The 19,618-nt window shown below is 35.4% G+C and overlaps 1 protein-coding gene across 3 annotated transcripts; it reads left to right on the forward strand.

The window, feature by feature from the left end:
- Window positions 1–252: 252 nt before the first annotated feature.
- LOC113062112 (proto-oncogene tyrosine-protein kinase Yrk-like) lies at window positions 253–18,615 on the forward strand. Of its 3 annotated transcripts, none has more exons than XM_026231716.1 (13): window positions 253–436; window positions 8,113–8,149; window positions 9,156–9,412; window positions 9,501–9,603; window positions 9,788–9,886; window positions 9,969–10,072; window positions 11,949–12,098; window positions 13,506–13,670; window positions 14,977–15,156; window positions 15,629–15,705; window positions 16,360–16,513; window positions 16,789–16,920; window positions 17,150–18,615. In XM_026231716.1, exons 3-13 carry the CDS (start codon window positions 9,202–9,204, stop codon window positions 17,356–17,358), a joined length of 1,584 nt encoding a protein of 527 aa, XP_026087501.1. In that variant the 5' UTR covers window positions 253–436; window positions 8,113–8,149; window positions 9,156–9,201; the 3' UTR covers window positions 17,359–18,615. The 3 variants fall into 3 exon arrangements, with proteins under 3 accessions (XP_026087501.1, XP_026087502.1, XP_026087503.1); XM_026231717.1 differs by having other exon boundaries at window positions 8,117–8,149; XM_026231718.1 differs by lacking the exon at window positions 13,506–13,670 and adding an exon at window positions 14,238–14,393 and having other exon boundaries at window positions 255–436.
- Window positions 18,616–19,618: the final 1,003 nt, after the last annotated feature.

A 19,618-nucleotide genomic window follows, 5' to 3' on the forward strand; every position in this document is an offset into this window, starting at 1 on the left:
GTTTGCTACAGTTAATTAGCAAAGCCTTTGTTTTTTAATAAGAAAATGCCAGCTGCTGTTAGTAGCCTCCATAAAACGGACTAAAATATTACTACCACCTGCAGTGGTTGATATGAGTCATGTCATGACACATGACCGAAATGTTTAGGTGGTAAAACCTCACTACCATTTGAAGCATTTAGCAAACAAAAATAATTTCCCGGAAATACCTTAAATATTTAGAACTGTGCAGCTCTGAGCAGAGAGGAGGAGGAGCGCTTCGCCTGGCGCAGAGTGCGCGCGGAATTCAGCCCTTCCGGACACCACGGCGCGCGACTCGAGCGAGCGCATCGGCGGCCGGCTGAGCGCCGCACGGACACTTGCGTCTGTCTGTCGTTCATATCAATTCTCACTGTCCTGCCTGATCCACCTCTGCCACTGTTAGAAATTCATAAAGGTAGGAATGATTTACTCTTGCTTACGCCTTTTACTTACTAACAGTTACTTGTTAATAAGAAGTTGATATGAAATAAAAAAAATATTTTTACTTTAGTAACAAATGTCAGTGGCAGGTTCATATAAGAGGGTCTATGAGAAATTAACTTGTTTTGTGACATCCTTTACTCACAGATGTGGGTGTAAACGGTAATAAATGCTTTGTTTAGTGATGCGTTTAAACTTTCAGTTGTTTAATTGGTGTTTATATTTGATATATTTGATATTTTGATATATATATCAGCAAAGATTAACTAAATAATTTTCAAACGTGCAGTGAATGGTTAAATTGGTTTAGATAGTGGAAGTTGTTAGTTCCTTTATGGAGTCTGCTGACTACTCTGTCTACACAACCGAGAGGTAAAGAAGGCCATAAGACTGCAGAAAAACGGTCGAGACATTGTGAGAGGTGAAAGTGAGCGCTGGGGTGATCTGAAACCTTTAATTGAGTTGTAGGAGCAAAGGGTTCGGCAGCAGGTGCACTGAATTTTCTTTGCAGTGCACTGCATTCTTTACTCAGCTTTTGCTGTTTGCGTTAAGCCACCAATTTGTATATGACTAAAACTGTGTGAATGAACTAAATAAGATGCAAGATAATGAGAAGAGAAAAATGAGAAGTTTGCTGCTGTGGTTTCAGAGCTTCAGTCTCTGACGTTATGTCTTGATGCATGTGCTGTTTATCTGTGCATATTGGCTGCTTTTCTGCCTAATTGTCTTGTATTAGTCTTTTCTCATAGGGAGTTTGTTATACTGTTTTTGTCATTTTGATTCAATGGTTCATTTCTTTTAATTTGGTGTGTGTTGAGGACTACATCAAGCACCTCCCTCTCCAGTTTGGCAATCTAAAGAAAAATAGCAAAGGAAAGACTGGATTGATGATGTGAATCTTGAGCGCTTTTGCTGTTGAACTCCTTTCGTAACCAGTGTAACTGTCATTTAAAATCATCATTGGGTTTGGTTAATTAAATCAAATAGCAGTGAGTTTATCCTAGAATGAAAAACAGAATGGAATGTCTCTAGGTCTAGATTAGGCCTCAGGCTTCATCACTTCCTGTTCTGTAAAAGGTCACTTCCTGGCTGCTCTCTTCTGGCGCTATTGGAGGAAGTGGGTGCGGCTGTCCGGTAAAACTGGCCAAAATGCAAGATGGTAAAACTAAGTTAAAGTCTGATACACAATTTAGCACTTTTGTGAAGAGCTCAGTACTGTCGCATCACCTGTTGTTTTCATCCAGGACGATTATAAGAAAAAGATAAGAAACTTCGCTAAATTAATTACATTGCATGCAAAGGTTTCTTGTCTGTTAGGGTCTTTCTCACATTAATTCAGTTCAGTCAGGTGAATTTCAAAACCTTCCTTTTAGTAGTAAATTGGAAGACCACAACTGGATTCAATAGAAAGAAGGGACTGAGTTTTCAGAAAAAAGTATGCACATTTTGTTTTTCATATGCATCAAGGCTAGAATACTGGCTGTTCATGGAATCTCACTTTGGAGGAAATTGACATCATGTGGAAAAAGGAAGTAGCTGTGTTTGTGACACCTGACTTACTGTTCCCAGGACACACTTTGCTATTGTCCTTCTTCTCTCGCCCTCATTACCACTTTATCTCTCTGTTTCTCTCTTGGTCTTGTATGTGTGTGTCTGTCTAGTGCATAGGTTTGTATAGTGGCTCATATTTGTCTACTTGCATGCACTGTATGTATGTTTGTTGTTTATTAGTTCAGAGAGTGTGCAAAGTTTTTGTGTATATGAGTGTGTGTGTGTATGTGTGTGAGAGAGAGAGAGTGAGAGAGAGAGAGAGAGAGAGAGAGAGTGGATTGCAGTGTGACAAATTGTTTCCCGGTGTCCTATCAGAGTAGGAGAAATGCATGGGGAAAATGGAAAGCAAAGAATGAAGGAGCTGTAAGAAAAAAAAGCTAAAGCCTTTTGTGTTGAGCAACCTGAGGTGTTGTCCTGGACCCTGTCATCTTGTAAGATGTAGTCTACTTGTAGGGCCTAAAAAAGAGGGGGCCCAACAATTTTAAGATGTTGTCTCAGGCCCATGAATTTTAGTGGTCACTCTTTTCAGAATAAAACTCTTGAATTGAATGTATGTAGTTTATACAAGTGTTTATAAGTATTTAGCCACATTTTGTATTACATGTTTTGGTTGCATGTGTAAGTTGCCTTGAAATTTAGTCCAGTAATTGTTTAGTATCTGCTTATGCTTAGAGACAATTCTGTGAAGAATGAGGACTCAAAAAAGCGGAAACATAGAGTCAAAAATAAATACACAATGCTGTAACCTAGCATGTTACATTGCAAAGAATTAGTAATCAATTATTTATTCTTTGCAGATACAGATGTTGAATGGTTGATAATAAAACACTTAGTTTAGTTACACAATTAGTTTAATTTACAAGATTCACAATAAATATAGAACAATTTTAACAGGAAGGGCTAGAAAAAAATCATATATTTAATATATACGTATCAAACATATGCTACAGCGTGTACATTTGTATGCTTCCACATCTATATTAACACATATACACCAATATAAATAAATACACCTTTATATACATATGCATATTCACACGCATATATTTGTACATTCATCCACATACATATGTACCATCCCCCCCCCCGAGCACAGAACATTTTTAATGCTACAAGTGAAATCAGCCATTACAAAGTTTATAATGTACAGCATGAAAACTGGATATTCATGTTGAAATCTGCAAAAGGTTACATTTAACATTGTTATTACATTTTTAGTTTAATGATTAACTTTAAGGGTGAGTTTAACGGCAAATGAAATCAGAATGTTTTAACTGAGGAAATGAGCGTGTTCAGTTAAACATCCTATATCGACTGATATTAATAAATAAATAATTAGTAAAATCAGCTGTTAGTGTGTTACTCATATATTATACACTTGGTCCGACGGTAACACGTACACTTACATACATTTTGTTTTACTTTGATTAGAAATTAATTAAGAAAGAGAAAGCACAGAGTAATCTTATCCACTAAAAATGTCAAAGGAAAGGTGTGTCCAAGCGTTTGAATGAGATTTCTTCCAGTATGTTGCAATGTGTAAGTGTGAGGGGATAATAATTGCTGAACATCTTTGTCCAGCCGCAGTTTCTCACCGTCTTCCTTCCACTTTCCCATGCAGCTATAATCAAAGTAATCAATCGGCCTGTAGTAAGGGCAAAAATATCATATCACAATTTATATATATATATATATATATATATATATATATATATATATATATATATATATATATATATATATATATATATATATATATTATTGTTTTGTGTTTATTTGTTTATTTATTTATATATTTTTAGGAAAATGACAATTCACGATTATTTGTCATGTTGGTTTGACTATTTTGCAAGTTTTCTGGGCAGTACAGCCAAACTAATTTCCCTATTTTAAAAACAAAGCCTTACAAAGGTAACAAAATATAAAATAAAAAAGAATGGCAGATATTTAGGCCAAAGTGGGCAAAGATAAATTGTCATTATTTTATCTGTGTTATCAAAAATATAAACAAAGATACACTTTATAAATACAAGATAATAACTACTTTATTGTTTAGGTACAGCAGGTGTATTTAGCAGTAGCACTCAAGAAACTGAATGAACAAATATAAAAATAAAAACATTATATATACTTCACTGTATAAATTACACACTGATTCTTATTGAAGCAAAGGTTTTTCAGTTGAGAGCAGTGAGTGATTTTTCTCTGTGTTTTGTTTTATGTATTATTAACATCGTGATTGTTCACCCAAAAATGAAAATTCTGTTATCATTAACTCAATCTCAAGTTGTTTTAAACCTGAATGAGTTTCTTTTTTCTGTTGAAGTTGTTTTGAAGAATGTGGGTAACCACCCTGTTGCCAGTCCCCATAGTTGTTCTTCCATGGTGGCCAACATTTTTCAAAATATCTTCTATTGTGTTCAGCACAAGAAATGAATACAGGTTTGGGACAACATGAGTGTGTAAATAATGACAGAATTACAATTTTTGAATTACAAAACTATCCCTTTAATGACATGTGGCAGCGTGTTTAATGCTATTAGTCTGAGGTCATTTTAAGACCTAAACTTATCTAATATACAGGCACGCATACAATTTTCTCTCACCTGTTTACTTTCCTTTAAACATAATTAAGTGTGGTTGTGTAAACCTTTTGAGTTAGCGCCATCAGATATGAAAGATAACTTATTCTAGTAATCGGGTGTACACACTCAGAAAAAGCACATGTCAGAACAGCATGTGAATGAAATGTTTGACACGCAAGGCTTTAAAGCACATGCCAAGAATGTACTTTTGTGCTTACAAATAAATACAGTGACCCTGAGTGTAACTCCACTTCTGCATTAACATTCGATGTGAATGTATGTCGCGTTGCACAGCATATTGAGACAGAGGTGCCAGAACTGCGACTGAGAGAATGATCGCTGTAGCACGCTACTACGATATTTCTTCAAAAGCAGATCATGGAGACATTTTAATCGTCAATGATCCATCTAGAAAGATGATGCAACACTCATTACCCAACCTGAATACATGTTCATGAGGTTCGTTTCAGTTGTGATCTGATTAGGTGTTTTGCTTACAAACTAGATGGTCTTCTGCATTTGCTGTTGGTAAGCCCTCAAACCCTCAAATGCAACTTCCTCTTATCGACACAGCTGTAAATGCGACAGTTGCTGAGAATGTGAGAGGACTATGACATTTTGACACACATAGATTGCTAGTGTGCAGCCTGGGGTACTTTTACATTAAGTTTTCATAACCTTCCAATTATATTTTATAGTTTTCTATTTTCTATTTCTATTCTATTATTTGTTGTTGGATAACAAGACTTCATCACCTTACTTTTTTTTTCTTTTTTTTGCCTTGTGACTGCTAATGCATGTGGACGTGTTAAACCTCTTTTAGAAAAAAGTGTGGTGTCTGTGTTCTCTGGTCTAGAATATATTTAAACACTGAAAGTAAACTCATCTCTTCACTTCTGTTAAAATGGCTTCCATTGAAAAGAGTGAATAGTACAACAAGAGAAGAAATGTGTCATTTGGCTTCCTCTTTTTTTTTATCTAGATTGTTTCTCCTACACAGATCTGAGATCAAACGGAGAGAAATTTAAGACTTTTGCTAAGGTCTACTGCTTCTCAGATATTTCTCCTGTAATTTCTCCAGTAATCTAATGTGTATTCATTTAGAAGAGATCTCAACAACATCTGGGCTCAGAAGATACCAAAGTTTGCAATGAAGGCCAGCTTCACACTAGAGCTTTCGGTGTGGACCCATTTCCATTTGACTTTACATTTCAGTTTGTTAAAAAAGTGATGATTGTAAAACCTAGGTATGGTTCATGTGACCTATAATGCAGTTTTCCATTTGGAATGAAATCAATCTCACTAACTTATTGATGACACAATTTGCATCTTTTCATGCTCCATCTAGCACTTATTATTGTGCATTATGTTGCGGCCTGTCTCTGCCTTTGGAGAGCATATTGCATTCTTCTGATCTGTTATTATGCACCCGCAACAGATAAGCGCAAGTACTATACTGTTTGAGATGTGGTGGTGAAGAGAGAAATACTTCAGTAAGACAATGGGTTCTCTTAAACCTTCACCTAGCTACTGTGGCAAACAGGTACTTCTAATACTCACAGTTGTATGCTGTGAGAAAAAAAATGTGCTGAAATTTTACCTTCAGGGGTACAACGGCTTGACACGGGGGTAGTAGCCTTAAGGAAACAATTCTGTACTTTATTTACCCCTAAAAAGGGTATATTAGTACCTTAGAGAAGTAATACACACTTAAGTATTTCTTTGCGCCTTTAAGGGGTACGTTTTAGGTACAAAGATATCCTATGTCCTAGTGAAAAGCTGGTCTTTATGCACTATTTAAATGAGACTATAGTTAGGTTGATGGTCAAACATACCAAATTCAGTTAAAAAACTGACATTTATGTCATAGATTTATACTCTTACTTAATTACAATAACTTGTTTGTTGTTATTTGTGAATTTTAGCAGAGACCATGTTGACACTTAAAAAAAAGACAAATTAAAACTTAATTAAATCTCCTGTAAGTAATTTTGTCAGATTAAAGAGACTGTAGACCAATCTAAAAAGCAAAAGATGGAAGTCTTCACCATAAATTGCATCTCTATAGTTTATTTAGTTTATAGAAACCAATCAAAAAGTAATTTTAAGCTTAGCTTGATTGCAACTCGTTTCTCTCCCTATATTTCCAGTTGTCAAAACCTAAAGAAAACTCTATAAACAGGAGCTGGTTTTCATTGCTTACACACATACTCATTTGCTTTTATTCACTTGTCAACAGCTAGTCTGTTTTGTGGTCAGCTGTCTAATGAGGCCGTTATTTGTTCAGTCCTTTCCAACAAGCATTTAATATTTCAAAATCGGTCAGGACTTTTTCATTACTCACCTTTTCTATTCCTAGACTATCAGTAAGATATGAACACAAGCTGTTGTTTTTATTTGATGTGTTCTTCACCATAACTTATAGTTCATTAATGGTAATTATGGCTGCACAATTATCATAATTGTCAATTACTCCCTTGAAATTGTAATTGTAATTGTAATTTATTAATTATGATTATCACAATTTACATTTGAATGATGTTTATACCATTGTTTGATGCAAGTGTTTGCCTTATTTGTATATATGAAAATAAACAAAGAAAAACTTTTAGTGCTTTTCTATAGTATTACGCCTCAAATGTCAGATTGGTTTCTTCTTTAAATTATAAAAAAGTACAAATATGAATGGTATTACAATGTTATACTAAAACTAAAATTTAAATAATGGTGAAAACCTTTAAGTACCGCTTTGAACGTAATTGTGGCATTCATAATCGTAATCACGATTAGAAATTAAATGAATTGTGCAGCCCTAATTGTAATTCTGCATATAGATAGGCTGAAGATATGAATGGGACAACAGGCTTGTGCAATCATGGGAAATTCTTGAAGAGACATGATAAAAATGGAAACAATAAGCGTGGGTGGTGAACTGTTCTGTATTGTTTTCTCCAGCAAAAATGATACACACCTATTGAAAAGAAAGTTTGTGATTGTTGATTTGTTAAGCATTATGTCTGTCACATTTGCAAGTGTGTGTGTGTGTGTGTGCATGGTAACATCGTCTGATGGCAGGTTTATGTGTATCGTAGAGTAAGTTTGGTATATTTACATGAGGTAGAGAGAAAAGCAAGGATTGGGCAGATTGTATGAGGGGTGGAGTGTAATGTGTTGTTAATGTGTTGCCCCTTCGCAGCTGGACCCTCTCCGCCCTCAGCAGGAAATGAGAGGGAGGCTTTAGTGGGGCGGACAGGAAACGCTCGCAAAACTGCCATCCTGTTGATCCACTGATGGTCAGTCAGATAGAAACAGCTTTATACAATGAAAGAGTGGACATTGCACACACACGTACATTGTCAAGGGGAATTTTAACAGAGAACTTCCCTTTCTCTAGACGGGAAAGAAAGAGGAAGTAACACTTTTTAATTTAAAGTGTTAAATTAAACATAAAGCCATTTCAAATGCATTGTGTCTTTTGTTTTCTTGCTCTCTCCTTCTTTCTATTTCTTCCCAGGAAGATGGTGTGTATGGAAAGCTGATGTGAGGATCTGGTGAGAGCCGAATCTAATTATATACACTACCACAGTTCATTCATTACATTTACACACAGACAGCTGAGAGAAACAGTAGAAACGCTTCTCAACATTGACAAACTACATCATTATCATACAGAGACCCCAAAATCAATTCGAACACTAGGGCTAGGGCTTCACGATCAATAACTAAAATCATGCTATTTGGCAACACAGCATGCACCAACCATCTTCCTAAACTTATGAGAAGTGCTTATAAATCATCTGTTGTCAACAAAGGAGAAGCTTTAAAGCAGTGGGCTCAATCTCAGTTCCCGGAGGGCTGCAGCACTGCAGAATTTAGTTCCAGCCCTGTTCCAACACACAAACCATGTAGCTTTCAAATAAGCCTGAAGGACTTGATTAGCTGGATCAGGTGTGTTTAATTAGGGTTGCATCTAAACCGTTGCATCCGGCCCTCCAGGAACTGAATTTGACACCCCTGCTTTAAGGTCTCCCTGTGGTTTAAAAGCTAAAAAAAGCTTGATGGTTTGAAAGAACGTTTGAAAGCAAAGAAATTAAGACAGCCATAAATATAAGTATTTAAATTTTACAGTTATTATGGAAATCATTATTATTATTATTATTAAAAATATATATTTTTTATTTAACGGTGAAATGTATTACAATAGTAATACATGTTTAATGCTTATTTAACTTATTTATGTTCGTATTTAGTTGTTATTATTATTATTATTATTATTATTATTATTATTATTATTATTGATATGTTATCACAACGTTTTAAGTCAAATTATGCAGCCTTACAAACAAGCACAGCAAACTTGGAGCTTTTTTAAATCACATTTTTAATCGCAATCAAAATTGTTATCAGAAAAATCACAATTAGATTTTTTTATTTTTTATTGTGCAATCCTAACTTAAGCCATACCTTAAAAACAATGTCATTGCATTAAACATCAAGTAAACTTACTCAATACTACTGTACCTAATTATTTCCTCTTTATCTTCTTTCTGTGGGAAGAACCTCTGTTTCCAGGGTGATGAGCGGTGTGCTTTAATTGAATATTATGGGCTGCATTTGCTGTAAGCAGAGGAAGGCCAGTAAAGCTGTGTCAAATTCCAACTCGTGTGACACAGGCTTTGGGACCCAGGCATCAGAACCCTCCCGTTACATCGTCGATCCCACTTTTAGCACTGGGTTGATCCCAAACTTTAATGATTTTCCAAACTCTGTTCCCTCATCCACTCTCAACCCGTCCCGCCCAGCCCTCATCACAGGTGTGTAAAAGTCAGAGATGTGATTTTCAATTTTCAGTGCTGTTTACTTTCCTTACTGAAACCAGATATTTTTTGTATGTTTGTTCAGGGGGTGGTGTAACGCTCTTTATAGCCCTTTATGACTATGATGCCCGTACAGAGGATGACCTGAGCTTCCAGAAAGGAGAAAAGTTCCATATTATCAACAATACGTGAGTTCAAAGCAGGACGGTTCTAATAAGATTCACAGTGTTTTAAAACCACGAATACCAGGCGTATCTTCCTTTTTTATCATACTTCTCTGTCTGTTGTCCCTCTTTCTGTCTCAGTTCCTTTTTCCTCATCTGTTTATACCACTTTCTGATATGTCTTTCTCTGTCCCCTGTCCCTCCACAGCGAGGGTGACTGGTGGGAGGCTCGTTCTCTGGACACAGGGAAGTCTGGGTACATTCCTAGTAACTATGTGGCCCCTGTGGACTCCATACAAGCTGAGGAGTGAGTTACATGTGAACATGCCATTTCAGCAATTACATTATATGCAAGCTTTAAAGTGCATTGTTGGTGTTTGTCCATGCAGGTGGTATTTTGGGAAGATGGGCCGGAAGGATGCAGAACGACAGTTGTTAGCGGAGAACAATCCTAGAGGGACATTCTTAATACGAGAGAGCGAGACAACAATAGGTAAATGATTTTAAAGTTAATTTATCAGTGTATAGACTACCAGTGAAACAGGAAGATTTGTAATGATTTTCTTAAAGACTTCTCTTTGACTCACAAAGCCTGCATGTGTTTGATCCAAAGTACAGCAAAAGCAGTAATATTGTGAAATATTTTTACTATTTAAAGGAACTGCTTTCTATTTGAATATTTACATTTTTTATTTATTCCTGTGATTTTAAAGCTGAATTTTCAGCAGCCATTACTGCAGTCTTCGGTGTCACATGGTCCTTCAGAAATCATTCTAATATTCTGATTTGCTGCTCCAAAAACATTTATTATTATTGTTGCTATTATTAATATTGAAAACAGTTGAGTTTTTGATTGTTTTAGGATTTTTTAATGAATAGAAAGATCCAAAGATCAGCATTCATCTGAAATAAAATGCTTTCCTAAAATTATACACAGAAATGATAGAAATTAATACTTTTATTTAGCAAGGATGCTTTAAATTGATCAAAAGTGATGCTATCATCAAATTTATAATGGTACAAAATATTTATATTTCTAATAAATGCTGTTCTTCTGAAAAAAATTATACTAGGCTGTTTTCAACATAATAATAATAATATGATTACAATAATGATGAAAAATGAAAAATGTTTTTTGAGCAGCAAAACAGAATATAGGAATGAAGGAACACGTGACACTGAAGACTGGATTAATGATGCTGAAAACTCAGCTTTGAAATTGCAAGATTACATTTTAAAATATATTCAAATAGAAAGCAGTTTTTTTAAAATAGTAAAAATATTTCACAATATTACTGCTTTTGCTGTATTTTGGATTAAATAAATGCAGGCTTGGTGAGCAGAATATAATTCTTTAAAAAAAACCTCTTGATCTTAAAAAACTTACTGTTCAAAAACTTTTGCCTGGTATTAACATTTTGTGCTCTGTAGAGACTCTGAAATCAAATCATATATGTGATATTATTTAGTATTGTGATTAATCAAATTTTTTGTAGCTAACATGTTATACATTTTTTAAGGAAAGAAAAAATATTTGTGCAATTTTTGGATTCAGCGGTTTGTGTAAATTGAAAATATATGTACTTAAATGCTACTGTTCAAAAGATTGGGGTTAGTATGCATTATTTTATTCAGCAAGGCTATTTTAAATTGATCAAAAGTAACAGTACAGGTTTTTACTTTGTTACAAAAGATTTCTATTTCAAATAAATGTTTTTTTTTTACTTTATATTCATCAAATAATTTAATATATTTAATATAATTAATAACTTAAAACTATATTTAAATAGAAAACCGCTGTATTAAACTGTAATAATGTTTCACAGTGTTGCTGTTTTTACTGTATATCAAATAAACACAGCCTTAGTGAGCATTCCTTCTTCCTTCTTTCAAAAGCAATCTTAAAAAAAAATAAACTTGCCAACCCCAGCTTTTGATCAGCAAATGAAAGTGTCAACAGTGTTTTAAGATGAACTGTTAAATATATTTAATTAATCCCATGAATTAAAATTGATAGCCTACAATAAGTGTGTAGAAAAACATCTAGTATACATAATTTCTCTTACAGTGCCATTCCGTGCAACAATAGGGAACATGCAAGGAAAGCTAAAAAGAAAAGCTGTTGCGATCCAGTACAATAATGGTGCTCATTACTGTAGAATAATGGAGGTTCTGCACTTTTAATAGCCTTGAACCAGAAATTTAAACAAAACAATAACTAAATGCCATTGCAGTTGTTTGGTGCTGACTAAAAAGTGATTCATTCATTCTTCCTGGAAATTTGTATTAATAAAATTGGTTTTAAATACACAGAATTTGTCTCACCAGCAAATTCAAACATTTGAGAGCATCTTTTCACCTCTCTTTAGGAGCATACTCGTTGTCTATCAGAGACTGGGATGATGCAAAGGGCGATCATGTCAAGCACTATAAAATTAGGAAGCTGGACAATGGTGGTTATTACATCACAACAAGGACACAGTTTGATACTGTCCAGGAGCTGGTGGTGCATTATACAGGTCAGTGCAATACATGTAAACCTCACCCTTAACATAAAAAATGCATGTCAGTACATTTTAAAGTTTTGTTTTTTTAATATATAGGTTTTGTCTATATTGAAGAATTTCTTCAGAACGAAGCATTGTTTATTGGCTTTTTATGTGACGTGTTAATATTTACTGTGAATAAAGTTATCAGCAGGTCAGTTTATCTTTTTCATCTTCATTTCCTCTTTTGTCGCTCAAATGACTTCTCTGCTTTGGCCTAGTGCATAATTTTTATCAGTTCGGTTACTCAACCTGTCGCTCTGGTGCTATCGGCCTTCCTGTTTGACAGTTATTGTTGAATCTTTTCGGTCACACACCCCCACATGTACATATATTCTCATGAATATAAGTAGGTTCTTCTCAGATACACCACTTCATCAGTAAAACTAAAATTGGGCCACCTACCAGCCCTAATATGAGGCAAACCATTACCGTAGAACAGTTACTTTCAGTTTTAAGTTCAAAATATTTTTTTTTCTTAGTTCGTACTAATCTAAACATGTAATTCCACACGTTTACTAATCAAATTTTTACCAAATTGAAATGGTGTAGTGCTGATCGCTAGCTATTAATTTATACTGAACGCTAGCATACACTGATGTACACTATCGTTCGAAAGTTTGTGGTCAGTAAGACACACTAGATATAACAAAAGTTACAGCAAATACATTGATGATGTTTCAGATAAATACTGTTCTTTTGAAATTTCTGTTCATCAGATAATTCTGAAAAAAATATATTGCGGTTTCTTGAGCGGCAAATTAGAATGTTAGAATGATTTCTGAAGGATCAAGTGACACTGAAGGAGATTGGAGGAAGAAATTCAATTTTAAAATCTATTCTATAATAATATTTTACAATATTACTGTTTCAATGTATTTGTGATCAGATAAATGCAGCCTTGGTGAGACATCTTTCAAAGGCATAAAAAATTTAACTGAACCAAACTTTCGAACAGTAGTGTAGTGTGAGACCGTAAAAACACCACCACAAATTTATGTTAACACAATCATTGTTTACTTTGTGTCTTTAAACTATAATAATAATTACTATTATTATTATATTTTATAGAATTGTAATTCTTACTATAAAATAATACGTAAAATGTAACATCCTTTAGCATGACTAGACACAGCAACAGTGGTGATATCCGGCATGCTACAGACTATCAGTGATCTCTGTCTCCCTCTGCTGAGTGAATATGTATCATTCCGGTTTTTCATCCAAATGTTTGCTTGTGAGTGCTACTTTGATCTGATCTAGGCAGCATTTTGTGTATTTGTAAATGTTTGTTTTATATAGTCTGCTTTTTGTGTCTTCTTTGCATCTCTGTCACCTCGTTTTCTATCTGTCCTTCTTTTTCCTTACTCTGTTCTTTAGAGCGTGCAGCAGGGCTGTGCTGCCGTTTGATTGGCAGCTGTAGGCGGGGCATGCCTAAGCTGGCTGACCTGTCAGTGAAGACTAAGGATGTCTGGGAGATTCCCAGGGAGTCACTTCAGCTCATTAAAAAACTGGGCAATGGGCAGTTTGGTGAAGTGTGGATGGGTAGGAACCACAAAAAGCATGGGAACATGTTGCAGGAAGGAGGGAACAAATCTTGCACACCTTGCCCACCCTGTCTGTGGTACAAAGCCTTGCAATTATATTAAATCTCTTAAAGAGAGAATTCATGCAAAAAATACAATTCTTTCATCATTTACTTGCTATCATGTCACCTTTATTTCTCCTGTGAAACACAAAAGTTTTGGTTACTTTTGACTTGTATGGATTGGTATGAACAAAAAAAGAATAATCATAATTAAAATGTCTTCTGTTATGTTCCACAGAAGAAAGAAAGTCACAAGAGGGTAAAACAAAAAGTAAAAATTATTCTCTCATTATAAGGCAACTGTGTATTTCTGTAAACAAAAAAAAAGAATTATAATAATTTTACAATTAAAATGTTTTGGAAGACTTCCATTGTAGTAAACTGTGAAAAGTATTTTGCAAGTCGTTGAAGATGAAAGAATGGAGGTCAGGGAAATAATGTAAAGGCTGTGCTGTTTTTGTTCTCTCCCTCTGGTCCTTCTAACACTGCATGCCCCTCTTTCTCTCTTTCAACACCCTCAACAGGTAGTAATGATGGTTTATGTTGCTACTTGACTAAAGCCTGTCCAAATGCCACGCCCCAAACAATGGGTTTAGGACGGGATGCCTGGGAGATCGCCCGGGATACATTGAAGCTCAACAGGAAGTTGGGTCAGGGTTGTTTTGGCGACGTCTGGATGGGTGAGAGGGATACAATGATACCCAGTGTTGATGTCCATGTCAGCATTTGCTAATGTTGCAGCCAATGTTTCCAAAAGATGCACCAGCCTTCTTTGAGACTTTAGCATGTTTTCCTATGTCTGTTTCAATCCATGATTGTCTCCAATCTTTCTCAAATTTGGTCAGTGCCGTCATAATGAAAGGGAATATGAAAACATGTCCTTTTGTGGGCTGAACATCCCAAATGCTTAAAGCACAAATGCTGTGTTTGACCCCGCTTTGCTAAGCATCAGTCTATGGATCTGAACTGTCAGCTAATCACCAATATAGCACTGCGTCAGCTAAACCTTAATAGCATTTTAGCACTGTGTCGATGTTCATTGTGACATTAAAAATGCAACAGCACAGTCAAAAAAAAAAAAAAATCAAAGTTCAGCTTTTTCCCAGGAGCCGAGTATTGTGTTGTCTGCAGCAATCCCAGCTTCCCGTTGCTTTGGTGTGTGGCCATATTCCATGTTTCTATTTATCTCCTTCTTTCATCCCTTAAACTTTGCCACGTTCAAATGGCTCTTCCAACTGTGTCTGACATCGTTTCTGTGGATAGGCATGTGGAATGGCACAACTAAAGTTGCAGTGAAGACCCTGAAGCCAGGTACCATGTCTCCAGAGGCCTTCCTGGATGAGGCCCAGATCATGAAGAGGCTCCGTCATGATAAACTGGTACAGCTGTATGCCGTGGTGTCTGAGGAGCCCATCTACATCATCACTGAGTTCATGACTCAAGGTATGGACAATAATGAGAATGTCGTCTGTTTGTGGTTGGTTCATTTTTTGTGAAAGAAGTCCCTTATGCTCACATAGACTGCATTTACTTTATTAAACAGCAAAAACTGTAATTTATTTTGTGAAACATTATTGTCTATTATCTATTTGAATATATTTCAATATAAAAATTTAATTTATGCCTGAGTTGGCAAAGGTGAATTTTCAGCAGCCAGTACTCCAGTCTTCATTGCCACTTGATCCTTCAGAAATAATGTTAATATTCTGATTTTGTGTTCAAGATTTTTTTTTTTTCAGGATTCTTTGATTGATAGAAAAATCAATTAAACATTTTCATTGCTTTAAAAAAAAACTTGCCGACACCAAATTATTGAAAAATAATGTTTCTATTTATATAAATATTACAAAACATAATTTAAATAATTCATATAAAGGAATGTATACATTTTTGTCTTGATTGTTCGGTGATTTAGGAAGCTTGTTGGACTTCTTGAAAGATGGAGATGGCAGAAACCTAAAATTGCCTCAACTTGTGGATATGGCAGCCCAGGTAAAGCTTCTAAGTCAAAAAATATCTAGCAGACTTTTATTATCCATTACTGGGACAATCCTCCAGAAACGTTAAATGGTTTAGGTCGGAGTCAAGGAACATTTCTTGTTTAGAACAATTCCTGAACAACTCAATCTTATGTGTTCTGTCTAGTGAACCAAAAAAATTAAAATACTATACAAAGGGATTAGTAAGCTGAATTCCTGAACATATTTCTAAGTCATAAGGGGAAAATCAAAAGGCAAACAGCTCAAACAGTGTACTGCGATTCTAAAATAAATGACTCTTCAGTCCGTTGTTTTTAGTGAATCAAAAAATATTCAGCATAACCAGAATCATTCCCATCTCTAGAAATGGTAATATATCAGGATCAAGGCCACGGTAGATCTTCCGATCCTGGACTGGTTAAAGAGTCAACCTGCAGGAATTATATTAGTATAAAAATGTACACAACTGGTTATAAGAGAACTACATTACACAGCCAATATACACAGGGTCAGTCAACCTTAAAACCTTTGAACTATAGAAGAAATAAGACACTTGTGCCAATCCTTCAGATAAGTTTTAAGATGCATCTTGAGAGCATGTCTTTATTCAAACTAATATCAATCTCCCTTCTTAGTATTGTGATGAAAGTGCTTTTATTTCTTCTAGATTGCTGCAGGCATGGCCTATATTGAACGGATGAACTACATCCACAGAGACCTGCGAGCTGCCAATATCCTGGTCGGAGACGGTCTGGTCTGTAAGATTGCAGACTTTGGGCTGGCCAGACTCATTGAGGACAATGAGTACACAGCTAGACAAGGTCATTCACAATCTGTGATCCAAACTTGATCTACTTAATCTACTACCTCCTTTATTTGATACTAACAAATCTCTTCCATGGCCTCTACTCAGTTTCATTCCAGCTCATTTTGTTCTCATTTTTTCATTTTACAGCACTACAGTTTTCATCTTTCATTACTCTGTTTTGGGCTGCTGTATCTCAGTACTTCTGTTCAGCGCTTTCTATTAGATCTGTAATTCTTATAAATCATAATTAAATGTGCTGAACTCATTGTCTTGATTATCGTATTATAGGAGCAAAGTTTCCGATAAAGTGGACTGCCCCAGAGGCTGCTCTTTATGGTAAATTTACCATCAAATCTGATGTGTGGTCTTTTGGGATCCTGTTGACTGAGCTCATCACCAAGGGCCGAGTGCCTTACCCAGGTGTGTCCTCGCTATTATTTAGTTCAACCTTTAGTGATCAACAGTCAATATTTTCTGAAGGTTAAGCACATAATTTTTTGAAAGCACTTTAATTTGTTAAATCATAAAAAAAGAAGGGGAAAAAAAGTTTATTTTATGATCTATTTTATCCTATTAATGGAAAGAGCCATGTGGATCACCTGTTGCAGTACAAATGTGTTTATTTGTATTTCTCTGTGTATGCACATAGGGATGAACAACAGAGAGGTTCTGGAGCAGGTGGAGCGTGGATATCGAATGCCGGTTCCGCAGGGCTGTCCAGCATCCCTGCATGAGTTGATGCTGCAGTGCTGGCGGAAGGATCCTGACGAGAGGCACACCTTTGAGTACCTCCAGGGCTTCCTGGAGGACTACTTTACTGCTACTGAACCCCAATACCAGCCTGGAGAAAACCTGTGATAGATGCATATACACTTAAGGGCATTAGCTCAATATATCCTTCAGGAAAGATGCAATTGCCTTCACTTTCTATCACAATACCTTCATAAACTGATGGCCCTGCCATCACAAGCTCCAAATGAGCATGCTTTAGTGCAATTCCTCATTCTGTGCTTTAACTTGAGAGCTTCAAACTAAAAAAAACTTTCCAAGATACTGCTCTCAAACTGCAAGATTGGGTCACTTAAGTCTGAACTAATCCAGTGATCAATGTTAATATTGGTTCTTTTAACTTAAAATACAACAGCACATATTAATTCAGCATATTAATACTTCATCTCTCCGTTGAGCAGTAGCAATTAGTTACCTGTTCGATCATATTCATATATCCACCACTGTATTTGTATGTTCTGTCACTTGTAGACTATTCAAGTCATTTCTAATGGGTGTCTAATGAAGTTATTCTAGCAAAGAGAACATTTTGCTCTGATATACAGGTGGAACAGAAAATCTCTACAAGACATTCAACAATGACCTGGATAACTGAGATTTTTTCTTTTAAGTTGTTGTATGTTTTCTGATTAATGTGATATACAGGCCGAAACTCCAATCACAGAGAAAGCTCATCCAGCTCAAAAGCAAGGCTACACGAACCCTTTTTTAACATGTGATTCAGCTTCTGAATGTGTATATTTGAATGTAACAATTCAGTATTTCTTTTTTTTGTCTGGCAAAAGTAAATTGAATGCCAAAAATGAAGTCTTGAAATATCAGTGTATGCATCTCAATGCACAGCTGCACAGGATGTGCCTTTAAATGTGTTTATCGTCTTACATTTGTTTCTCTAGGCCCTGTTCTCTTAGCTAGTCGTGTTATTATTTTACAATAATACTTTTTTGTTTAACTTTTAAGTTTTACTTTGAAGCTAACAATCTTGTATTATCATATTGGAGAGAAATGATGTTGTATAATAGTGGGCTTTATTGTGGTTTTAAAGACAGGGTATTGACATTCAGAAAAGAAAATCATTCAGAGCTGTCTTTTAAAATGAGAAGAAAAACTTTTTTTTATTATGATTATTATTTTGATTCATGCATTTTACACTGTATTTTACATTTGACATTATATCTCAATGATTTGGATTATAATTTAAATCTGTATCTTTATTCAGGGCTAGTGATATTCTACAGGGATAGACTGTAACGCTGAACTGAAGAATGTGTATTACAGTTATGTAATGTTTGTGCCATTTTATTATACTGAGCTTACTGAACTGAACACATGCGTCTAACAAGTTTCTTTTACTCTGCATGCACATCAGACACTCTTGCAGAATGCTCTAACCTTTACTTGTATAGTGCTTTATGCAGTCTTTATACAATATATATGGTTTTAAAAGCAGCTTAACAGCAGCCAATAAACAGAAAATGTTTGCAACAGGCAAATCCAAATTCTGCTGTGAAGAATCTCAAATAAACACAAGTGTGCTTCAAAGAAAGAGATGAATGCTCAGTTGCTCAAGGCTGCATTCATCTGCTCTCCAGTTTACTTTCCACAAGATGGCAGAAGAACCATAATGTGGAGTCTGGGAGATGTGCAGGGTTTTTAGTATGCTGTATTGGTTTATTAATTATCCTGCTGGGGTTTGTAGTCATGATGGTACATTCCGTACCTCCACTGAGCTGGCACTTTGTTCTCGCTGCAGATTTGAGTTTTACGTTTATAAATGAAACAGCTTGTTGCATCTACATTTTGCTGCAGCAGGATGGCGTGTTCCACTGCAGCCCTGGGGATGTGTGTGTTGATTAATTTCTAGCACATTTCAGCATTCGTCTGTTTATAAAAATCAGATGTTACAAAAAAATATATATATATATTTAGGTGGTAGAGCAGGAACTTAACAGCTGTGTAGTTTCAGACATGCATATTAATGTAGGTTGACTTTGTTTTGAGCTGAATATGTTCTTGCAGTTTATTCTTTATTTAGAATACACATCTATTAAGTTAACACTCCGTCCCAAAGTAATTTAATTCTGTCTCTTTATTTTTATTAAATTTCATTTGCACAGAGACACTTTCAAACATCTACCCCCGTTTTATAGTGAGGTACCAAATGTAATATTCTTCCAACATATGAAGCTCATTTTCCCTAACCTGTATCAAAATACTATCATTGTGTGTGAGCCTATATAATGCTATAATCAAAACAGCGGAGTCCTCTGTGGGCCCACCGGGTGCTGTAGGAAAAGCTCAAATGAATACATCAATGCAATCAAATAAA

The sequence above is a fragment of the Carassius auratus genome, chromosome 44 (assembly GCF_003368295.1).
Source record: "Carassius auratus strain Wakin chromosome 44, ASM336829v1, whole genome shotgun sequence".
Classification (NCBI taxonomy): Eukaryota; Metazoa; Chordata; class Actinopteri; order Cypriniformes; family Cyprinidae; genus Carassius; species Carassius auratus.

Coding starts and splice junctions, on each gene's coding strand:
- LOC113062112 (XM_026231716.1), top strand. CDS start 9,202: ATGGGCTGCATTTGCTGTAAGCAGAGGAAGGCCAGTAAAGCTGTGTCA. Junction 10,073..11,948: donor AGAGAGCGAGACAACAATAG/GTAAATGATTTT, acceptor ACCTCTCTTTAG/GAGCATACTCGTTGTCTATC. Junction 15,706..16,359: donor TTGTGGATATGGCAGCCCAG/GTAAAGCTTCTA, acceptor TATTTCTTCTAG/ATTGCTGCAGGCATGGCCTA.